The sequence below is a fragment of the Lycorma delicatula genome, chromosome 4, assembly GCF_047948215.1.
Source record: "Lycorma delicatula isolate Av1 chromosome 4, ASM4794821v1, whole genome shotgun sequence".
Classification (NCBI taxonomy): Eukaryota; Metazoa; Arthropoda; class Insecta; order Hemiptera; family Fulgoridae; genus Lycorma; species Lycorma delicatula.
Genome location: NC_134458.1, coordinates 57,672,780 through 57,695,520, shown reverse-complemented (window position 1 = coordinate 57,695,520; position 22,741 = coordinate 57,672,780). Strand labels below are relative to the sequence as shown.

At 37.4% G+C, this 22,741-nt stretch overlaps 1 protein-coding gene across 1 annotated transcript in view; it reads right to left on the bottom strand.

Annotated features, from left to right (window-relative positions):
- The window catches only part of LOC142322621 (anoctamin-4-like), a 101,980-nt gene that overhangs the window by 53,013 nt on the left and 26,226 nt on the right, over nt 1–22,741 (bottom strand). Inside the window, exons 5-9 of the mRNA XM_075361697.1 lie at nt 21,733–21,831; nt 20,594–20,611; nt 16,450–16,479; nt 4,007–4,149; nt 1,057–1,156 (exon numbers count right to left, since the gene is read on the bottom strand). Coding sequence (XP_075217812.1) covers nt 1,057–1,156; nt 4,007–4,149; nt 16,450–16,479; nt 20,594–20,611; nt 21,733–21,831 — 390 coding nt within the window. The remainder of the gene's footprint in view (nt 1–1,056; nt 1,157–4,006; nt 4,150–16,449; nt 16,480–20,593; nt 20,612–21,732; nt 21,832–22,741) is intronic.

Here is a 22,741-nt window from a genome sequence, read left to right as displayed (position 1 = left end):
TTATGTGCAATGAAATATTATTAAGAAGGTTTGAAAACCACAAAAATTTTTAACAATCAATAAAAGATTTTACTGCATGCAGGTCATCAATGAAATCCGGGTATAGTGTAGAAGAGTTTTGCTGTTTTGCCTGACAGATAATGATGAAAATTATTTAAAACTATAAACTTTTGAAAAGACACACCAAACCACTTTTGTAAATGAAATATTTTCAATAACTGAAAAGTGAAGATGGTTACAAGTGTGGCCGAAATAAAAATGAAAAAAGCTATTCAAAATGTTTTACTTGTAAATTTGGTTTGGCGTGTAATTTCAGAGGTTTAGATAGAACCATTACATACTTTCAGTAAAAAACAATAGCAACAAATTAATTATAAATACATCTGAACATATCAGACTCCAAACATCTCTAAAAAAAAATTCCATTAAGTTCAAAATTCAACAACATTAAATTATTTGATTTATCCATTAACGAATTATAAGGATCAAACAAAAGGTTAAGCAAACTAATATTGTGAAATATGTATACACCCTTAAATGAGGGTAAAAGTGTACCAAAATAAATAAATTTGATGCTGCAGATTCATGCTTTTCTTTGTAATTACTTCTTCGAGAAAGTATTTTGTTATATGATCTAATTACTTTGTCATCTTGTTAATGTTGTGTTGATAGAAGCATCAAGCTACTTTAGTCTCAGAATTTTTGTACACATTTTTAATTTATTACGTCATATATACATATTTTTTCCACCTCAATTTTTTAATTTTCATCTACATGTAGAAATATGACCAGAACATGTTATTAATTAGAATCTAATAACATACTGTAGTGATAAACAGGAGACAACATTGGTGGCTGAATAGCATTAAAATGTAATTGGTCTGCCCTGCTCTTGAGCTAACAACCTTTTGTCTAATAAGCAACTACTAACCCTCTGTACCAACCTATATACATATAATTTTATTATAATTTTTAAAGGCCTGATTATCAAAATTATAAATAATAATTATTTTGAGATAAAATTTACAACTACTTAACTGATTTTGTTATACATACTTTTGTATCATTGTCATATTTTGTTCTTAATAGAATCTGCCAGACTATCTGACTACGCTGAGCTGATGTATAGTTTGATTCCCTTTCCTTTATTATAAATCTGAAATCAAATGAATATCAATTCTTTATTACCTTCTGTACAACTTTTACTTATACTTCATGAATAAAATGACTTCACCACTTTTCTTTGTATATAAATAAATAATAAATAGATGTTGTAAACTAAAACTGGGAGTTTATAGTAAAACCAGAATTACAACTTATGAATGTAAGTAATGGAATAACAACTCAATTAAAACTATTTGATATTTTTAACAGCAAGTAATTATATGATTTAATATGAAGGAATATGGGTCATTAACATTATTGAAACGGATTCCTAAATCTTATAAAAAAAATCACAATTGTAGCTCGAAATCAAAATCAGCTCAAGTGTCTGGTGTTAAGATGTTGAAGGGTGGTGTTTACTCTTTAAAAGGGTGGGGTTGGTGAAACTAATCAGATTGTACCGTAGTATAAATTTCAGCAGAGGAGAACAGTGGAAATGGGAGTAGTATGGAGACTAATGTAGAAATGTTATGTATATGACTTGTTTTCTAAACAGATTGGACTAGTATATGAATTTATGCAAAAGATCTGTTGTTTTGATTAAATGTATAGTCGCTAATACAGCACCGGAAGCCATAAAGAAATTTTTGGAATTCATTTTCAGTCAGTTAGGAAGGACATCCACAAATTGAGATTATCTTATTACCCTACACTCTGAAAAGGAAAGCTAGTGGTTTTCATAATACCACCAAGAATTAAGTCTGATACAGAAGAGTATCTAGGAGTTACTATATATAGAAGGCCGACCTGGAATTTTCATCTAGAAAAGTGTATTCTCAAGGTGAAATGACTGTTTTTGGTGCATAATATTCTGTTGATAAATCTTGGAGTCTTAAGTCTCTGATAAGTCTATAGTTTTACAAGTCAATAGTCATCTCATACAGTAAACAATAAGTCATCTAATTTATGAAATAGTTATTTAATGGCAGAACAAGTGGTAGCCAGAGAGAGATTAGCAGACATACAAAAGTGTTTTATTATCTTTAAAGCTTTTAAAAGTACACCAACAGTCACTTTTGAAGTTCTTATGTCTAACTGTACTTACATTTGCATTTTAGCTGAGGCAAGAATATTAGCCTATAGAATATTCTCTCCAGGCTGTGGAAAAAGGATGATATTAATGATGATAATAACTCCACATAAATTACAGTAACTCAATTGAATAACCTTAATCTATAAATGAAATCTACCCATGTGATATAGAATATTTCATTTTTAACTTTCTTAAAAGTCACAACTCCAGTTAACGAGAAAATTGTGAGAATTTGTGCAAGAAGCCTTCTACTATTTTACTCAGATATTAATAATGATATAATATATTGTAGGTTGTTCAACATTAGTATAAATTCCAGTATCAGAAGATATACTGCTGTCTTTCAGACTGAGATATTTGCAGTACTAATGCATGCCTGCTTGTGTTTCAATGTATGGATAAACACACTATTTCAGACACCTAGGCATCACTTGAGATAATTAGCTCAATTAATTTTTTTCATATAATTTTTAACTAATTTATCATATATTTGTTAATAAAATATTTATGTAAAGTGCACTCTTATCAAGTATTTTAATTATTTTCACTTGAAGACACTCAGTTTTCTTTTGATGTGATTATTGCTGGATCTCTCACTTCTCTATAATGTAAACAATTGCTGGGTACATGGACACTCAGGAGATAAAATTGAGAGGCTTATTTTCTTGTTAAGAAAAGAGCAAAACTCCCATATTGATACAAAAACCTATCTATGGAGTTATTATAAATAGCCAGAACAATCATAAAGCCAAGTTTCCAAAGAAATAAAGAAACATAGGAAAACTGAACTTTTATCAAAGATTTATTAGTTCTCATCAAGTAACCTAGTAAAGACCTTGTACTGGGACTGATGAAGCAATCTTAAGAAAGTTGTTAAACTTCTTAACTGAATAGGAAGAATTTTAAAATTTCTGATTCCATGGAGAAACCTTACTCCAAAAATCTAATTAAACTGCTAAGCATGTATTCCTGAAATACAAAGAGGTTCGATAGAAAAGGAACTCTATCTTTGGAGTCATATATCATCTGGTTTCAGACTGCATCTATTTAAAAATATAGAACTGAGTTTATAAGCTCAGTTCAAAGGCATTATAAAGAAAACTTTATAGTTGTAGTGTTCGGGCAGACATCTAGTCTCCTTTTCTTTGATTTAATCTATTTATCAGAATACAGATGGATTCCAAAATGGTGTTTATTTATGATGTAGCTTATGACATTACCCATGATAAATATTAATATTAAAACAGCAAATTCATTAATTGTAAAGGAATCTGTGAAATAGCAACTTCTAACAATTTTGCGAACTTGATTTCACAAATAATACTGTAATAATTAGCGATTGTAATTTTAAATTAATAAAAAAAATTCATGTGTAATAATTTAGATGAATACACGTAAATAATTTGATCTAAAAATGTAAATAAAAAACAAAAATGATGTAGTTTAAGTGCCTCATTATGAAGATCTGGATAAAGAAAAACCTAAACTAAAACTTAAAGTAAAACTTCAAAACATGGATATTAGCTGTTATTTGTTTGTATTTTTATATTTTTCAGTAAATTTTTTCTGTTAACATGTTTTACACTTTTGACACACATTAAATTTCATTAAGATATACAGGAAAAAAGATATCTAATTTGAGTATTAAAATTTCTTATATTAGAGTACTTAGGATTGAGATGTTGCATTCAGGCAATAAAAATATGAGTATATTGGATTGGATTAGTAAATCATTGATTATCTTCTTAGAGGAAATAATAACAATCTTTGAACACACTATCATTAAACAAATAAATTAAATAAACTTACTGATCATCATGAGTGTCACTGTGGGTGGCTTCTAAAAATGAAGGTTCTTTAGGGATTACATTTGGATCAAGTTCAAAAATCCTCTGTAGAGGGAAAGTAACTTTTTCTGGGTCTTGCTGCTTCTCTTTGACAATGGGTCCATCCTAATTTTGAAAAAACCCAATTATTTATTAGTCATTGTTACTGACAATTCATAATTTATTATTAAGAAATAAGTATACTTTATATTTCTTCTTTATTTATCATCATTATTATAATGTAATGTCAATGTTATAATATTAGGTTACAATCTTTTTCTGTTGCCTTATCTAACAAATACATATTTATTTACCAGTATATGAAAAAAAAAAAACATAAAACAAAAAAAAATCATGAACTATGTAATAACCACTTGAGTAATTAGCAATAACAGTTACTAACTAGTACAGTTGAAACAGAATACATCACATTTCAAATAATTATTATCATAGTCATAAAAATAAAAGTGTTTTTAACATAAATTACCAGAAGACACTGATTACTTTCATGAATTACTTGTTTAATTAAATTGGGATTAATTGCTAGAAAATGAGCCATGACTGAACTTTGATCTTAACAGCTTTACTTTATTCTGATTGCAGATAATGCTGTTGCAATGTTTTTTTAAACACAAAATAATATTGATGATAAGTTGAAAAGCATTTCTGTTAGTGAAAATTGTTCTATTTCTGCTCAAAAAAGAAAAAAATTATTTCCTGCTCACTACATGAAATTTTTTAGGGGAGTCCAAACCAATGATTTGCTTGGCATTTCTTCGCCACCACCCCATTCAATCACCCTGAAGCATAAGACTGAATGTCTGTGTCACAAATGGCAACTGAGCCTCAAACAGTTTAGCGACCAGTATCCTAACATTGCTTCTAGAACTTACCTAACAGTGTGAGCGGACCAAGCGTGGTGCCATACACCACCGGGTTACGTGTCTCAACCGCTCACTTGTCATATATTTGCTAAAATGGGTAGGTGCACTCCATCAACTACTAGAAATATATATGATATCCATAATAAAATTTATTTTGTCTAGTAGGCAGCAATTTGCTGCCATGCCTAGGTTGCTGAATGCCAGTAAGTACCTGTCCACCATTTTATAGCACTTGGAACCATTATAATTGGCTGGTGGTCAGCCATACTCAGGGTTAGCTTCCCACGGGAATGCGGTAAGAGTATTTCCATTAAGTAAACTACGGATGCCGGTTGAACAAAGCAACCGCATCTAGGAACTCCCACATGGTCTGACAATGTGGCTCTCAGCATATTGATTCACCACTTGTGAGTGGCCAATTTTCCCCTTAACCTCTAAGTTCCAGGGTGGCCTGGTCTCTGACCTCCCCAAGAGCAGAGCAGTCAAATATCAGGAGTTCATTTGATTGGACCTCCCCGCAGACGCACAGCTCATCAGCTGCCAGGCAGAACTGAAACAGATATTGGTTCAAGTTAGCAAGGGCAACCTGGGCACCTGTTGCCCTTAAAAACGAGCTTGAGGCATACCATACCCCCAGATACTGTAAACTTATGCAAGAATCTTCCCTTAGTTGTGGTCTCCAATTCCAGCTGCCATGCTTCCATCGCGAGGCTCTGCAGCCTCTTCCGCAGGTGGGAGATTGGCACTGAACAAAATTTAGATCTGGTGCATTGTGATCACCGCTCCGCTCCGGTACTGGCCTGGCTTCAAACCGCATACCAAATACCTCGGCCTCCCGGCCTCTTCGCAATCTCGAACTTTCACCACTAAATCGATTGAAAGAGCCTTTCCCAATATGGTGGTAGCCTCGTAGGAGGTTGTTTTAAAAATACCAATGCATACAATTAAGGCTGTGTGCTGGGCACTTCTTAAATTTTGAAGAAGTGCTTTATTCATATCCAATCTATACGCCCAAACGGGCGCCGCGTAAGAGGTCATGCTTTCGAAGACACCTACATTTACCAGCATTTACATTTGATGGCCCGACAATCCATAGTCTTTACGAGCAATTCTCCTAAGTTTGTGCATCACTGAGACGGCGTTCACCGCTACTTGCCTAATATGGTATTAAACAGCAACTTTTCATCAAACAAAACACCTAGGTACTTATGAACTCTAACTCGGCTGATTATACAGCCTTTATATTTAATATGGTGGTTACAACTGTACGATAATTTGTCTGCACCCTTGAGAAGCATAAACTTCGTCTTGGGCACAGAAATTTTAAAATTTTGAATGTCCACCCAGCCCTCTGCGGTTGACAAGACCACCTACGCTCAGTATTCTAGCTGTGGTCGTGAATTACCACGAACTAAAAGGAGACAGTCATCGGCGAAACCTGGGTCGTGACTCCTTCTGGAAATTTCAATCCCAGAAATCCGTCGAATACCAGGTTCCACAGCAGGAGACCGAGAACGGAACCCTGCGGGCTTCCCCTGGTAACGGATTTTACCACAACTAGGTGCGCATCCTTAAACAGAGCCGTGCAGTTAGATAACTAGTCACGTACCATGGCCTGCAGGGCTACGGGAACATTAAGGTGTTCCAACTCATAGAGGACAGAACTCCAACACAATGAAGAAAATGCTGCCTCTATGCCTATAAAAATTGCCGAAACATATTTACAGTCGGCGCTTTCCACCTCGGCAAGAGCATTTAAGATGCAATCTTCAGTGCCAACCCCTTTCGTGAAGCCATACTGGCCTCGATTTAGAAAACAGTTCACCTCAATGATTTTCCAGAGTCGTTCCACAACCAGCCTTTCAAGCAACTTGCCGATTACCGGCAAGAGACTGATGGGCTGATAACTGCAGACCTCTCTCGGATCCTTACCTGATTTTAAGAGCACCGTCACCAAACCCACTTTCCAAAAAGTCGGGAAGCAGCCTCAGCTTAGGCATCTCGAGATGGTAAAATATATCCGGGTCAAGTTGGTCAATCCCCGGTACCTGTTTCAGTGCCATTTGAGAAACCACTCGGTCTATATCTATGGGATCCACAGCCCGCATGCCAGGGAATGGTATATCACCCGCCCCGACGCCGACTTCTGCTTCACCCTCCGGAACATCTGGAAACAGAGTATCCAAGAACGCTTGGTAAGTCGCCACAGATGTTAAAGTGTGGTCACGACCACCAAACCCGCATCGAATACTGGACAGCACGTGCAATGGCTTTGGCCGGTAACATGATTTTGCGAACTGCCAGGGGTTGCGCTGCAACTCGCGCATGTAGTCTCTCAATAACTTGAGTTTGGCTTCCTTGATGACATGAACATACTCATACCGAGCGCGCCGGTATATCTGCAGACCCTCAGCGCGCATGTCATCAACGATAATCACCGTTAGGGGGCGACGCTGGTATCCTCTCCTAGTGGACCTATCTCTTGCACATCACGCTAAGTTCAGAGAACCACCACTTCTTCCCGGGTTTTCGCCTGCGTTTAACATCTCAACCCCGTAGGGGGAAGACACCCGCCTTGTGACGTTACCGGTCGCCACACCACCCCCTCCGTTCCGAGCCCTGAGGGGCTTTACCGGAGGTCGTCTTTAGACCCTCTAACTGATTACATCTCACAGACATCAGCCAGACCTCGGTCAGGATGCCACCGATGTAAATGCCTCAGCCGAAATTTGCATCGGTAAATACATATCAAATTTCGCCTTCACGTAGGCCTCAAACGGACATCTTCACATTCAGCCTAACATAATTCTCTCAAACTAACTAACCGAAACCGCAGAAGCGCGAACCCCACGACTAGTATATATTTGACAACACCGTTCGTGACTGTGAATGCTTCAGAAAACGAACGAGTTAAAAGTTAAATCAGTGCTACACTCATACCGGTCAAAATTGTGTTTTACGCAACGTAGAAATTCAGACCTACACCCAAATAAATCGACCAGTTTAGGTCCCCTAACAAGGGGAACGCAACCTCATTTCGGTCCGCGCAGGAGCCGGGGACAAACCCCGCACCACCACCCGGTCCCATCATGGTGTCTCGCATGGCATTACCAAGTCACGATCAGGACCGTCACCGGCGGAGGGAAGCCACGCCCGCGGTCGCACGGGCTACCATAACCCGGCAGTGCAGCCACCCCCACCAGCGGGAGCCCCAAATCGAACCACAAACAATACCAATATAACCGTGGCACGATGCCAATGCGCCTACCTCCAACAAATCCAATACCTAAGCCGGAACCCTAGCTACCCGGGATCCTACCACGACCGATAACCTCAATCAAACTCCCTCTGCAGACCTACACATCGAAAGGGCGCGAAGAAAACCAGCCATTATAGACCATTCCTCGCGGATCATCATGTTGGTACGGAGATCCAGTAAGGAATGTATTCTCTCAAGTTCCCTAACAGCTCGTGAACGTTCAACGTATCGGGGACAGACGTAGAGGATGTGGTCCACTATATCATCAGTCCCGCAATCCGGACATTGACTCGAATCCACCAAACGAAACCTAGCCAAACTCGCCCGAAAGGCACCATGCCCGGAGAGAAACTGTGTGATATACCGATTGGGGGAGACCCATCTAATCGCACCTAAATTAGACACTATAGAAAATATACCACGCGTGTAGCGACCTGTGGGGATTCATCCCACCTTACCTGCCAAGACGCAAGGCCCCGGTCTTCAATCTCCTGCTTTCGTTCTGACGTCAATAGATCATTTACCTTGGAAATGTAGCGTTCCTTCGCTCATTAGCCAAGATATCTATTGGTTTGACTCCGACTATAATACAGACTGCCTCCCGCGAGACTGTTCTGTGACTGCCTATAACAGCCAGCCAAGAGGAGTCGCTGGGCCCGCAGCACAATGTCCGGAAAATACCTAAAAGCCATGCGGTGAGCCCAGACAGGCGCAGCATACAGCATAACAGCTTTGCTGACACCTTTGTAAAGGATACGCATGATACGATAATTCAACCCCCAATCGGGATGAATGACTCTACGAATTCCATAAAATGCAGCAACGGCCTTTTTTGCTACATGCTGTAGATGTTCCTTGAACCAAAAATTCTCATCAAGGATAACACCCAGGTGTTTTTGAGTCGGAACGACCGAATGGGGAGATCAGCCATCCGATCCCGGATTCGTCGAGAAGCAGCCAGTCGGCCCTTAAGCAACATCATGGTGGTTTTCTGGGCTGAAAATCGTCTTATGTTGGAGACTCCACAGTCGGAGTGTCTCACAAGCACGAGCAGCTCGGAATTCTACCTCGTTACGCGAATCCCCTTCAATGAATAGCAGCGCGTCGTCAGCATAAGCGATGACACGACAATCACATGGCAACCTTAAACGCTACATCGAATCGTATTCTATGATCCAAAGAAGGGGACTCAGAACACTGCCTGAGGGTATCCTTTAGTTAAGGTATTACGAACCTCCGAGAACGCCATCACTCAGGGAAACGGTCCGATGGCTGAAATAACTTGAGAGCACTTCTAGTTCATTTCGTGTACACTTACGCTTCTGCATCTGAAACAGGGCAGAGGGCCACCATTAGTTGTTAAATGCCCCGAATATGTCCAGAAAAAGCCCTAACACATATTTACATGGACTAGAGGAAGCTACATCCATCACCTTTAGTATGGCATCTTCAGTGCTCTTGCCCTGCGTTTAACAGACGGCTCTCCGGAAGCAACGGTCATGACGGCTCCAAGCACTCTCTGATCAGTGGACTGGCCACCAACTAAGTCCGATGGCCGAGGCTGCCATAGGACCCTATAACAGCCAGTCTTGATGGCCCGGCTGAATTGTTCAGCCATCAATTCCACCTCCTCCCTGTGCTCCGTGCGCCATTACAACCCCTGCAAGGCAGCTGCGCACTCGCGTCGCAGCCTGTCCTGATCCAGGCCCCTTAGGTTATTGCGATCCGAATCTAGAGCTCTTAGACCGCCTCCGTAAACGACTTCATAGGTCATACGCCTATGATTGCTCACACTGGCCTCGGGCCAGACAACTACTTGTACTTCGTAGTAGGTCTCCCGTCACCAAAGTTACGTCAATGTAACTTTTCTCCAGTTCGCAAGAGAACTGTCTCGTTGCGGTTGTTCTGCGTCGTTAATCAAGTAGAGGTTCCTCGCTTCAACGTTTTGTTCGAGACCAGCGCCTCTGGGGCCAGTGAGTGGTGAACCCCAAGCGGGAGGCTTGGTATTAGCGTCCAGAGCAACCAGCACTCTGGTGCCCGGGAGACCGTACAGAGTCTTGCCCAACGTCGCCAGCAAATCATCGATTCTCCATTCAAGCTGGAAGTTTCCCGACACTAGTACGACATCGAGCGTACCCCTTGTGATTTGCACGACGGTGAATTGCTCATCAGACTAATGGGGCATCCAGAAGACATCCAACGAATCTGAGCCAACCACGACCGCGGAGAGCGGCCGTCCCGCACGAGAATGAATAATATTCACCCCGTGGAAACCGACCACCCTATCCCCGACCGCGTATGGCTCCTGAACCAAGAGGACTTCGAGGTTTTACTCCTCAAGGAACCTCATGGCTTCACTGGTGGCCGCCCGGGAATGATGCAGGTTTAACTGCTCCAGGCGCAAGCATTCAACATGGTGGAATCCGGCCTCAAAGACTTCCCCCAATTCAGGCTTCGCCATAAGCTGTATTCTTTACAGCTCTTGCCCGAGCAATCTCATACGCCCTACACTGCCTACCCCCGACCCGGTGTTCAGCATCGCTGCCTTTCACCAAGGTACTTGGCAGGCGCATACTTGGCAGGGCAATTGGCTGCCCTATGCTCCAAAAGAGCACAGTGATTACACATCTACGACTGCGCTCTCCAGCGGAGAGAGGTGTGACCAAAACCCTGACACTTAAAGCATCGGGCGACTTCTCTACAGTCGACAACCCTACATGAGGTCCACCCGAAAAACAGACGTCCACCGACCGCCAAGACCTGCCGGATGTTAGGAGAGGTCTCTAAAAACTAATGACGTTTTGGGGCTTCCTTCTTCCCCAAACCACCCTGGTTTCCGTAAGAAAGTCCACGACGGCCATATCCAAAATAGGATTTTGACCGTGCACGGCCCTGATCATTTCGGGCTCCTCTACCCCTGTCACCCTTGGGATATCATATACCAATATCTAAAGCCTCCGCTAGGCCAGCAACTGAGCCTTCAGCCCGTTCTTCTTCAAAACGTCCGCCTCCAGCAGCTGCTTCGCCTGCCGCTCACTAACTACTTTCAAGATCACGCCATGATCCCTCTTTTTTGTGACCCAGAATACTTGGATCCTTTCTCTCCTCGGGTCCAGAAACTTTTTAAGGGTTAGCTCTATCGATACGATGAAGCCCCCGGACCAGGTTTAAGCGGGAGCACCTTGACTGTGGCCCGCTTAATTTTGGCCACCGACGCGTGAACTGGCGGCGGTGGACCAACCCGCTTAGGTACAGGCGCGGGAGCAACTGAGGCGAAAGAGACAAGCTTCCTAACCTTCTCTTCCACCTGTTTAATAGATTTCTGGAGTTCGCTCAGAGCCTCACCCGTTACCGGTTTGAAACCCCGAACTCCCTTCACAACCTGGTCGACCTTCCCTGACAGCCGCGAAACGACTGAGTCCAGGGCAAGGTTGGTGCCATGGAGTCTTTCGCATTTTAATGCCAGACCCGCAACCATTAAGCTAGACTCACTTTAAAAGAAGTCGACCATCTTCCGAAACTCCAGTGCAACCCGCGACTCTTTCTTTGAGGAGACTTTGGTCCATTCAGCCCGCATCTCCTCCATCCGCCCGATACAGTCTGGGCTCTAGAAACGTGCTGAATTTTGTATGAGGGAGTAGCCTGTTGGATTTTTTTTGTAGTACGGCTAAAAGAAACATTTCGTAAGGTTTGACCTGTTCATCCCTTTATTATTATTTTTTTAATAATTTCCTCTGTGCCATTGTTTTTCTGTTATTAACATCTGGTCACAGTATTTAAGTCATGAGGTCAAAACCTTTCTGGTCTAATGCAGGTTAGGGAAGCTGTTCCTTTCTCATTCATCTAAGGCCAAAGGTTGAATTTAATTTCTATACGTATTTCTTTTTTCTTTTTGAACAAATATGTCCCCTGATAGCACTCAAAGTTTTTAAGTTAGGTTTAGTTTTCATTTTATCAACAAAATGGCATTGTCTAATGGCAAGCCTAAAAAAGAGGTGAAAGAATTTTTTGGAAAGCAAAAGCATTTGCCATGCAATGGTCCATGTACCAGCTTTGTTTCATTTGTGATGCGTGGATATTATAGATGAAAATTTTAAGTTTCTAGTTGTTAATGATATGAGTAAATGTTTTTGTGATGACTGTTCTAGGATACCAAATGGTGATCATGCACCAATTGCTGATGCTGATAATTCACATCCAATACCAGAAATAATATGAATGGAGTTTCTGAAGGTAGCATATTGAAGCTGAAAAGACAATGTTATTATTAGGGCTAACTGTATGTGTGACAATTTGGTTCTCAAGTTGTTTGACCTCATCTCTAATTTACAGAAACAAATTAGTCAAATGTTAATGCAGGTGCGCAACTCATCATTACCAGTTAAAGAATGAAAATATCTTATTGATAGAAAATATGAATTCCCTATGTCCTCAAGTTAAGTTGGGTCCAGCTTCGTTTAGTAATAATGACTTATTTAGGTGAACCAAAAAAGTTGACAAGAAAGTTAAAGATGCTAATATGAAAGCAAAGCGAGAGTAAGGTAGTTCCTGTATCAAGTGAGAAGAAAGTTTCTCTAACTGCTGATTTTTACAGCAGTGATGTTTCACAGAGAAAGAATCTGATAAATGACAATGATGAAACCCCTGAGCAGTTGAAGAGATCAGGGGTGATTAAGGAAAGTAATGAAAATAGGAAACCTATCATGGGCAGTAGCATGGTTAACATACATTTTGTCAAAGCTAGTAGGAATGCACTATCTTTGGCATGGTTTGAAGACCCTAGTCAAGGTTCTGATATAGAAAGGTTACTAAAAGGTGTTACTAAGATTAAGGATAATTGTTTGCTGCTAGCTCAAAGCTAAGAGAGAAGGGTTCAGCTCTTTTCAAGTTACTGTAATACAGGAAGATTAACCTTTCCAATCAGACTATTGCATTTTTTATATCGTCTGTAGCAATACAACAGGATACTATAGGTGTTACAATGCCCTGAGAATCTTTTCTTGACACCACTTTAAAGGTGAATTACTTTCTTGGTAGTTGGAGAGTTTTTAGGTATATTAGGAACTACTCTGTACTGATTAAAACTCGTGGAGGGAGTTCCCTTATTGAGATTGACAAGAAAATTAAATTTTTCAGTTATCTTTTGCAAGGTGATTTATACAGATGCTGCTTATACAAGGGGCTTGTACAATGGCTATCGAACAGAGGTTGGAATAATATCCTGCTACAGAATCACTGTCTATATTGAGTTTCTCAGCAGATTCTCCTTCTTAACAAATATATGCAGCTTGAATGCCAAGGAAATCACCACAGCAGTGTCTTCTTTGCAAATTTATGCAACTGACATTGAAGAAACTTCATTTTTTGTTGAGTGTTCTTAAAAGGACTTTTAAGAAATTTTGGTAAACTATAGTTTCACTTGTTAGAAATTTCACGTATGTAAGTTAGCTTTTTAGGTAATAAAACCTCTATATTATATTTGAAAATTGTTGTTATCTTTTGATACCTTTACACCATGTTTTGAAAGGTCGATTTTCACCATTATAATTACTGTAGTAAAGTATAAAAAGATAACGTAGTAGGTACGAGTATATAGTAGGATGTATCGATATATAACTTGTCTATGTTGTTTTAAAATTTTGAAAGAAAATAATTGCAAACTTTTATGATTTATAAAGGTGATTTAGTAGGATAGTTGGAAAAGTGTTGGTTAGAAATAGGATCCAGGAGAGGATAGCCGAGAGTGTGAGAGGGGATAGGTGGGGGGATATAGGGGGGATGTAGGGGTGGCAATTTTGTCTGGGCCCATTGGCGCAAAAATGTAAATCCAGCTCTAGTTATAGTCATCAACTGTTTCTATCATTAGCCCTTCTCCACTCAAAAAAATGACAATAACTTTCTCAGCCTGATAATATGAACTAACAATAATTTAAAACATTCTTGAAAATAAAATATTCGAAACTTAGGAAATATTTATTTAAAAATATCTCATTTGTTTATTGCGCAGATTTACTTGACAGTGGAGGCAGTCAGGAGATGGAGGCCTCCTGATGGCTTCCACCTTTAACGACAAGGTGTATGAGGTCTCAAAGATAGTATCTTCTTCCATCTTTGATTCGGGGAGGTTCTGCAGCCGGCATCAGGTGATACTGATCCAGATAGAGTGGTCAGCATTGCATTAGAATCCAAACTTGATGCCCTCCCCAATGACATTTTTGGAGCAGCTGAAGTACTTGATTTTTTCATAGGGTCTTCTGGGTTTTTCAAGGCTTCATAGCTGCATGTTGTACAATCTCTGTATCCAGGGCCTTCTCTATGATAACTTGGATCTGCATCACACCAAGCTCAGACTTCTGCACCCTTGCCACACCTTCCTTCATTTTATGACTGGTTGAAGGACTGATCAGTTTTTGGCCTATTTGGATGTCTCCTTAACATCCTTATGTACAATGTCCAATGGTGGCTGCATCTTAGCAGGTTTTACTGCTTCGTTTTGCTTAGAAGATTTCATCCTAGTATCTATGATTCTTTCAATCATAGCAGCAAGGCTTGATGTAAGAGTAGAAAGCAATTGTTCCACATTAATTTTTGGTGAAGAAGGGGCAGCAGCTGCTTCTGCATAACTCTTTGTCGGTTGAGGTGTTCGACTGCTGACAATTTTCCTTGCTTCAGGATAACTTACTTTTTGCAGTGTTTTAACCTCCTGATTTCCATTTCTATTTTGTTTTTGATTTCCATTTTGTAAACTGGACAGTTTCTTGAACGGCAATTGTGATGCCCTTTGCAGTTAATATAAATTGGAGGATCTTTGCACAGATCACCTTCATAATTTTCCACGCCACATATGCAAATTTCTTGCCTTTCACATCTCACCGAAACGCTGGCACTTAAAACGTCACATAGGTTGCGGTATGAATGCTCAGACATCTAGACGATGTATGCCAGCACATATTTTCTCGGGCAAAGAAGGACTGTTGAATGTTAAAACATGTTAAGCAGAAGGAAGAACTTTGCCATTTCTCATGGTTAACTTTTGGTATTGTGTCACGCCTTGACTTGACAGTTTTTGTACTAATCTTTCTTTACAATTACAAAGATAAAGCAAACGACTAGTCCTTCCAATGAATTAGGTTACTATCAGGTTGGACAAGCACAGGGTACTCGTTGATCTTCTTTAATGCTTGATCTTTTTGTGTTTGACTGTTATTCACAGTTTCAATGTGTAAACCGTTAAAAGTTATACGTATTTCCTTGACTAGACGACCAACACATTTTGTTATCTCCTGAGCAATCAAGAATGACCATTTTCAAATGTGCTCGATGGCCACAGGTCGAGGGACACTAGAGGCAGATCTCAGAGAACTGAGGCCTCATAACATGGTTGCAATGATGCTCTGTAACCTGAGCATCTGAGAGAGTATGGCCTGATTCATCGGGAGTATTCTCAGGACCAAGAAAGGTAACCTGGATAGTCCTGAACCAGGTGAAAATTAGGTAGTGGCCTTATCCGGCTAGGATAGGAGGACTTAGCCTGAAATAATGTGTAAAATGGTTCTGGGTTGAATTCTGGTAGAAGGAGGGGTGGTCTTAGTCGGTAGTCTGCTGATGGTGGCTGGATAAGACCACCATCAGCAGACTGATGGCAGCAGACTTATCCAGACCACTGGATAAAACCAGTGGGAGCCTGACACTGCAGGCATAAATGTATGTCCACCTTTCTCCACATAAAAAAATTATTACTGTTGTTATTATTAAATAGAAATTATTCTTCATTTTCAAACAGATTACAATGCAAAATTTTACAGCTTGAATTACACAATCAGTTTCATGTAGCTGAAAGTTCAATCTTTACTCAAAAAGATGATCATATGCCAAATGTACTCATGACATAACCTGGCCTTATGACGTAAGTAATGTACTCATGACATAACCTGCCTTACATAACCTGGTAATGTATGGCAGGGTATTTAATGAACGTAAAATCTTCCATTTTTTTAAAATTTAAATCTAACTGTGTTTAAACAAATTCATATTGAATCATGGCTGTTAAGGTATAAGAAATTTGCTAACTATTGGTATAATTATTAAGATAAATTTCTCTGTAATTGATTATTTTAATAATTTAATCTATAACTCATACATAACCTCTAATACAAAATATCTAAACTGCGTAACTGTTAAAATAGATAAAAATATCAATATCATTGAATTTCAACATTAAGAAAGGATTTACTGAACCGGTCTTGTTACCTTTAAGTTACATACTAGTAGATATTTACTTACCCATGCTTTCACAGAAACAGGCAAAAATCTCTGTAACAGAATATATACAAAAATTTAAGAATGTAATATTATTAATCACTGTTTCTATTTTAAAGATATCAAACATGAATATGACATTGAATTACAATCATATTAATAGTCAAGTATGAGTAATTTGTGGTATGTTTGATAGTGTAATAAGAGTACACATCAGTTAAACAGTAGATTTATTTTAAAATGATTTACTTGAACACATTCCAGAATGTAACATCAATATTCTCTAGAGATGTTTTATACATTATGATTTTCATAAAGTGATAAAAAAATTATATAATTGCTGAAACTAAAGATTTTATTAAAAATTCTGTTTAATAAACAATGTCCAATGATTTGGCCATTCTGTTTAATGCCTAACAGTTTTATTGTGCATAATCTATTGGAAACAATGAAGTATAAAAAAAAGTAAATATAAATGAACCTTAGCAAAATCATTTGTAAATTAGTTAAAAAACATGTGATTCCACATTAAAATTAACAAATGTTAAATGGCTTGCTTTCAGATTATCAAATTAATTGAACTATTTTTTCAAGAACTTTCAGAACTAATTAGCAGAATTCCAGTGAAAGCATGCTGCTAATTATCTGTGAAATATCCTTTGGAAGAAAATTTTTCATTAATTTGAGAATTAAATAATTAATATTTAAAAATCTATTTATAAAAATAAAACAAAAGAGGTATATTTTAATCTTATTTGATCCCGCTCATCAATGCGAGTTTATTTAACGCGAGTGTGAAAAATATTAGCGTTTAGTTTCTGACCTTTAATGAGAAGTACATTGATATTCCCGGTCTGGTAATAAAGGAATGAATTAATCTACTGTATCTTAAATATGAACACTTATACCAGTACATGTTTCATAACCTTTGCCTAGAGTTGTCAATGTGTACACCAACATACACATATGCAAACATCCTGAGAGCTTATTTTTCTTGATAGATATAGTACTCCTCTTGTTTCTCAAACACTCTACAACTACTAGCTTTCATTTCTCTCATAACTTTTTTTTTGTCTTCAGTCATTTGACTGGTTTGATGCAGCTCTCTGAGATTCCCTATTTGTGCTAGTCTTTTCATTTCGGTATACCCCCTACATCCTACATCCCTAACAATTTGTTTTACATTCCAAACATTGCCTACCTGCACAATTTTTTCCTTCTACCTGACCCTTTAATATTAAAGCGACTATTCCAGGATGCCTTAATATGTGGCCTATAACTCTTCTTTTAACTATATTTTTCCAAATGCTTCTTTCTTCACCAATATGCCGGAAGACCTCTTCATTTGTCACTTTATCCACCCATCTGATTTTTAACATTCTCCTACAGCACTGCATTTCCAAAGCTTCTAATCTTTTCTTCTCAGGTACTCCGATCGTCCAAGTTTCACATCCATATAAAGCGACGCTTCAAACATATACATTCAAAAATCTTTTCCTGACTTTAAATTAATTTTTTATGTAAATAAATTATATTTCTGACTGAAAGCTCGTTTCGCTTGTGCTATTTGGCATTTTATATCACTCCTGCTTCATCCATCTTTAGTAATTCTACTTCCCAAATAACAAAATTCTTCTACCTCCAAAATCTTTTCTCTTTCTATTTTCACATTCAGTGGTCCATCTTCATTATTTATACTACATTTCATTAATTTCGTTTTGTTCTTGTTTATTTTCATGTAGTAGTTCTTGCGTAGTACTTCATCCATGCCGTTCATTGTTTCTTCTAAATCCTTTTTACTCTTGGCTACAATTACTATATCATCAGCAAATCATAGTATCTTTATCTTTTCACCATGCATTGTTACTCTGGATCTAAATTGTTCTGTAATATCATTAACTGCTAATTCTATGTAAAGATTAAAAAGTAACGGTGATAGGGAACATCCTTGTCGGACTCCCTTTCTTATTACAGCTTCTTTCTTATGTTCTTTAATTATTACTGTTGCTGTTTGGTTCCTGTAAATGTTAGCAATTGTTCTTCTATCTCTGTATTTGAACCCTAATTTTTTTTAAATGCTGAACATTTTATTCCAGTCTACGCTATCGAATGCCTTTTCTAGATCTATAAGTGCCAAGTATGTTGGTTTCTTTTTCTTTAATTGTCCTTCTACTATTAATCTGATTGCTAAAATTGCTCCCTTGTCACTATACCTTTTCTGAAACCAAATTGGTCTTCTCCTAACACTTCTTCCACTCTCCTGTCAATTCTTCTGTACAGAATTCTAGTTAAGATTTTTGATGCATGGCTAGTTAAGCTAATTGTTCTGTATTCTTCACATTTAGCTGCTCCTGCTTTCTTTGGTATCACGACTACAAAGTCTGATGGACTAGTCTGATGGAACTTCCTCATTTTCATAAATATTACACACCAGTTTGTATAATCTATCAATCACTTCCTCACTTGCACTGCGCAGTAATTCTACAGGTATTCAATCTATTCCAGGAGCATTTCTGCCATTCAAATCTTTTAATGCTCTCTTAAATTCAGATCTCAGTATTGCTTCTCCCCTTTCATCCTCTTCGACTTCCTCTTCTTCCTCTATAACACCATTTTCTAATTCATTTCCTCCATATAACTCTTTAATATATTCCACCCACCTATCGATTTTGCCTTTCATTTTATAAATCAGTGTACCATCTTTGTTTAACACATTAGATTTTAATTTATGTACCAAAAAATTTTCCTTAACTTTCCTGTATGCTCCGTCTATTTTACCAATGTTCATTTCTCTTTCTACTTCTGAACACTTTTCTTTAATTCACTCTTCTTTTGCTAGTTTGTACTTCCTGTTTATAGTATTTCTTAATTGTCTATAGTTCCTTTTACTTTCTTCATCACTAGCATTCTTATATTTTCTACGTTCATCCATCAGCTGCAATATATCGTCTGAGATCCAAGGTTATCTACCAGTTCTCTTTGTTCCACCTAAGTTTGCTTCTACTGATTTAAGAATTTCCTTTTTAACATTCTCCCATTCTGCTTTTACATTTTTTACTTTATCTTTTTTACTCAGACCTCTTGCGATGTCCTCCTCAAAAATCTTCTTTACCTCCTCTTCATCAAGCTTCTCTAAATTCCACCAATTCATCTGACACCTTTACTTCAGGTTTTTATACCCCAATCTACAATTCATTATCACTAAATTATGGTCGCTATCAATATCTGCTCCAGGGTAAGTTTTGCAGTCGATGAGTTGATTTCTAAATCTTTGCTTAACCATGATTTAATCTATCTAAAATCTTGCAGTATCATCTCGCTTTTTCCATGTGTATATTCTTCTATTATGATTTTTAAACTGGGTGTTGGTAATTACTAAATTATACTTCTTGCAAAACTCTATAAGTTAGTCCCCTCTTTCATTCCTTTTGCCTAGCCCGTATTCACCCACAATATTTCCTTCCTTTGGAAAAGGCAATTTCCAATGCTTGCATTCCAATTTCCAACTACTATTAAATTTTCATCTCCTTTTATGTATTTAATTGCTTTGTCAATTTCTTCGTATACACACTCTACCTCATCATCATCAAGAGCGCTTGTAGGCATATAGACGTTAAAAATCGTTGTCGGTTTAGGTTTCGATTTTATCCTTATTACAATGATTCTATCGCTATGCATTTAAAAATACTCTACTCTCTTCCCTATCTTCTTGTTCATTGCAAAACCTACTCCTGCATGCTCATTATTTGAAGCTGAGTTAATTATTCTAAAATCACCTGACCAAAAGTCGTTTTCTTCTTCCCACTGAACCTTGCTAATTCCTACTACATCTACATTTATCCTATCCATTTCCCTCTTTAAATTTTCTAACCTACCAACCTTTTCTAGGCTTCTAACATTCCACGCTCCGACTCGTAGAATGTTATTTTTTAATTTTCTGGTGACCCCTTCCTTAGTAGTCCCCACCCAGAGATCTGAACGGGGGACTAGTTTACTTCCGGAATATTTTACCAAGGAAGGCGTCTTCATCATTGCTATATGAAAATGCAGAGAGCTACATTTTCTTGGAAAAAAAGCAGCTGTAGTTTTCCATTGCTTTCAGTTGCGCAGTACTCAGAGAACAGAGTGATATTAATATGGCCATTTAAGTCGTCCTGACCTACGCCCTTAACAACTGCTGAAAGAGCTGCTGCCCTCTTTCAGCCCTCTTTCAATCATTCCTTAGTCTGGCTCTCAACAGATACCTCTCCAATATGTTGCACCTTCGGTCTAGCTACTCTGTATCACTGAGCACTCAAGCTCCCTCACCAATGGCAAGGTCTCATGATTCATAGAGGGAGTCTATGACCTCAAAGAAGTCTCATAACTTATATTTTCTAATACATACATCTTTTTCTCATGACTGTATATATGTAAACCTGCGATTCCTATTTGCATCAGGACCAACAAACTAAACTCTTTGTTTAGAACAGGGAGTGTATCATTCTACTTTTATCATCACTATTTAATTAACTGATAAAAGTATTTTAAAATGAACCAGAATAGGTGTTGCTTTTTGTTCTATTTTATCCTAAGTATTTTTTAAAACACATAAAATATCATGCTTTAAATGCATGCATTTTACATACCTAATGTTCAGAATTCAAAAATCAGAAAATTGTAGTTAAAATCTACAACAGTATTTTGCCTGTTTTTAATTTATTTCTGTAGCTAATTTATTTATTAATATTTTTGTTTCATTTGAAAGTATATAATTATTTGCATTATACATATTAAAATTTAGCAGAAAACTGTTAGTTGTATTTATTTGTTTTCCACTCTCTTACTGATTGGGGATGTATAAAATTGTTTCACAAAAAAAATATTTGCATTCTTTGTTGGTTTACACTACTTATGTATATGTCTTTATTATGGTTTTGATATGTGTGCAGCACTTCAGGTACAAAAATCATTTGTCGGAGTTACTTGCTTTGAAAGTAATGATGCTCGCTGTACACCTTAGTTCTGCAGTGAAGAGAATGAAGGTATCCCTTGGACTGAATATTATCTGTATTAAAATTTGATTTGATGTGCTGATGGACAACAGTACATCTGGCTCAGTAAAGAAGGTAGTGGAAGTTTGCTGTACTCTTCTTAACTTATTCAAGCATGTCTGGTATGTGATAGATATGGCTACATCATTTTTGGGAGTAACTTATATCTCATAACATGTTGCCTAAAAAAATTGTAGCTATATCATTCAAAGATATTGTCTTCGAAAATAAAAATTCTGGTTTTATAAATATAAAAATATTAGATTAATATTACCTTGGTAGGCAGTTTAAGATTAACTGCCTCAGCCATGCGTGTCATTACTTGCCACGGAACATGTATTTTTAGAAAATATGTCTTCTGATCAAAAGATGACTGAAAAAGTGAGAAAAGTACAATATTTTTTAAAGGAAACATTATAAAAATAATTAAAAGTGTGAAGAAAATATGAAGTGAATTAGAATACATTGCACATAAGATTAGGTTATGTGTAACTATTAATCTACAAATATATTTATTTCATACATATTCCACACATATGAAGTATATTACGAATTACTTGTAAATCTGTATCTCCTCTAATTTACCTACATTATGAATTATGATTGAAAAATCACTGTTTAGCATAGATAAAGTTCTGTAAAAATATATCTTCAGAGTTTGCTCTAATTGAGACTGTTTACCAGGAAAAAGTTTTAAAGAAATCATCTTCCTCAGTTTCACTTCAGTGAGAAAATTACAGGCTACTTACTCTTCACTTGGGTAAACAACAATAGTTATGTAATTATTAAAAAAACACAACTTTTGCATGTGATAGTAGTTATTTCATATTCCCACACTCATTTAGGGATGAATGAAGGTTTTTCTCACTTATAACAGTATATAATCTCTGAAATGGTCTGACTATGAATTTTGTGAGTTATATTTGACTGATGTAAGGCCTTTGGAATTAGAACACTTACAAGAAAATTTTTTTTTACTTGAATTAAAAACTAGCCTCCAAAAAAGGATCTAAGAAAATTTTCACTGCACTAAAAAGTATAACATGCTAAATTTTATGTACTGTTTTTGAAGATTTAACTATCCATTTTGGAAGTATATTATTTATTTTCATACTCGACCACATATAATATTTAATTGAATATTAGTAATCTGCTTTAGTGGTGTGGTTCAGGATGAAAAGTTTAGATCTGTTTAATGTTATAATCTTGTAACACTCTATATTTATTTATTTATTCTAAAATATTAAAAATTATGAATGACTTGCTTTCATATTATATTATTT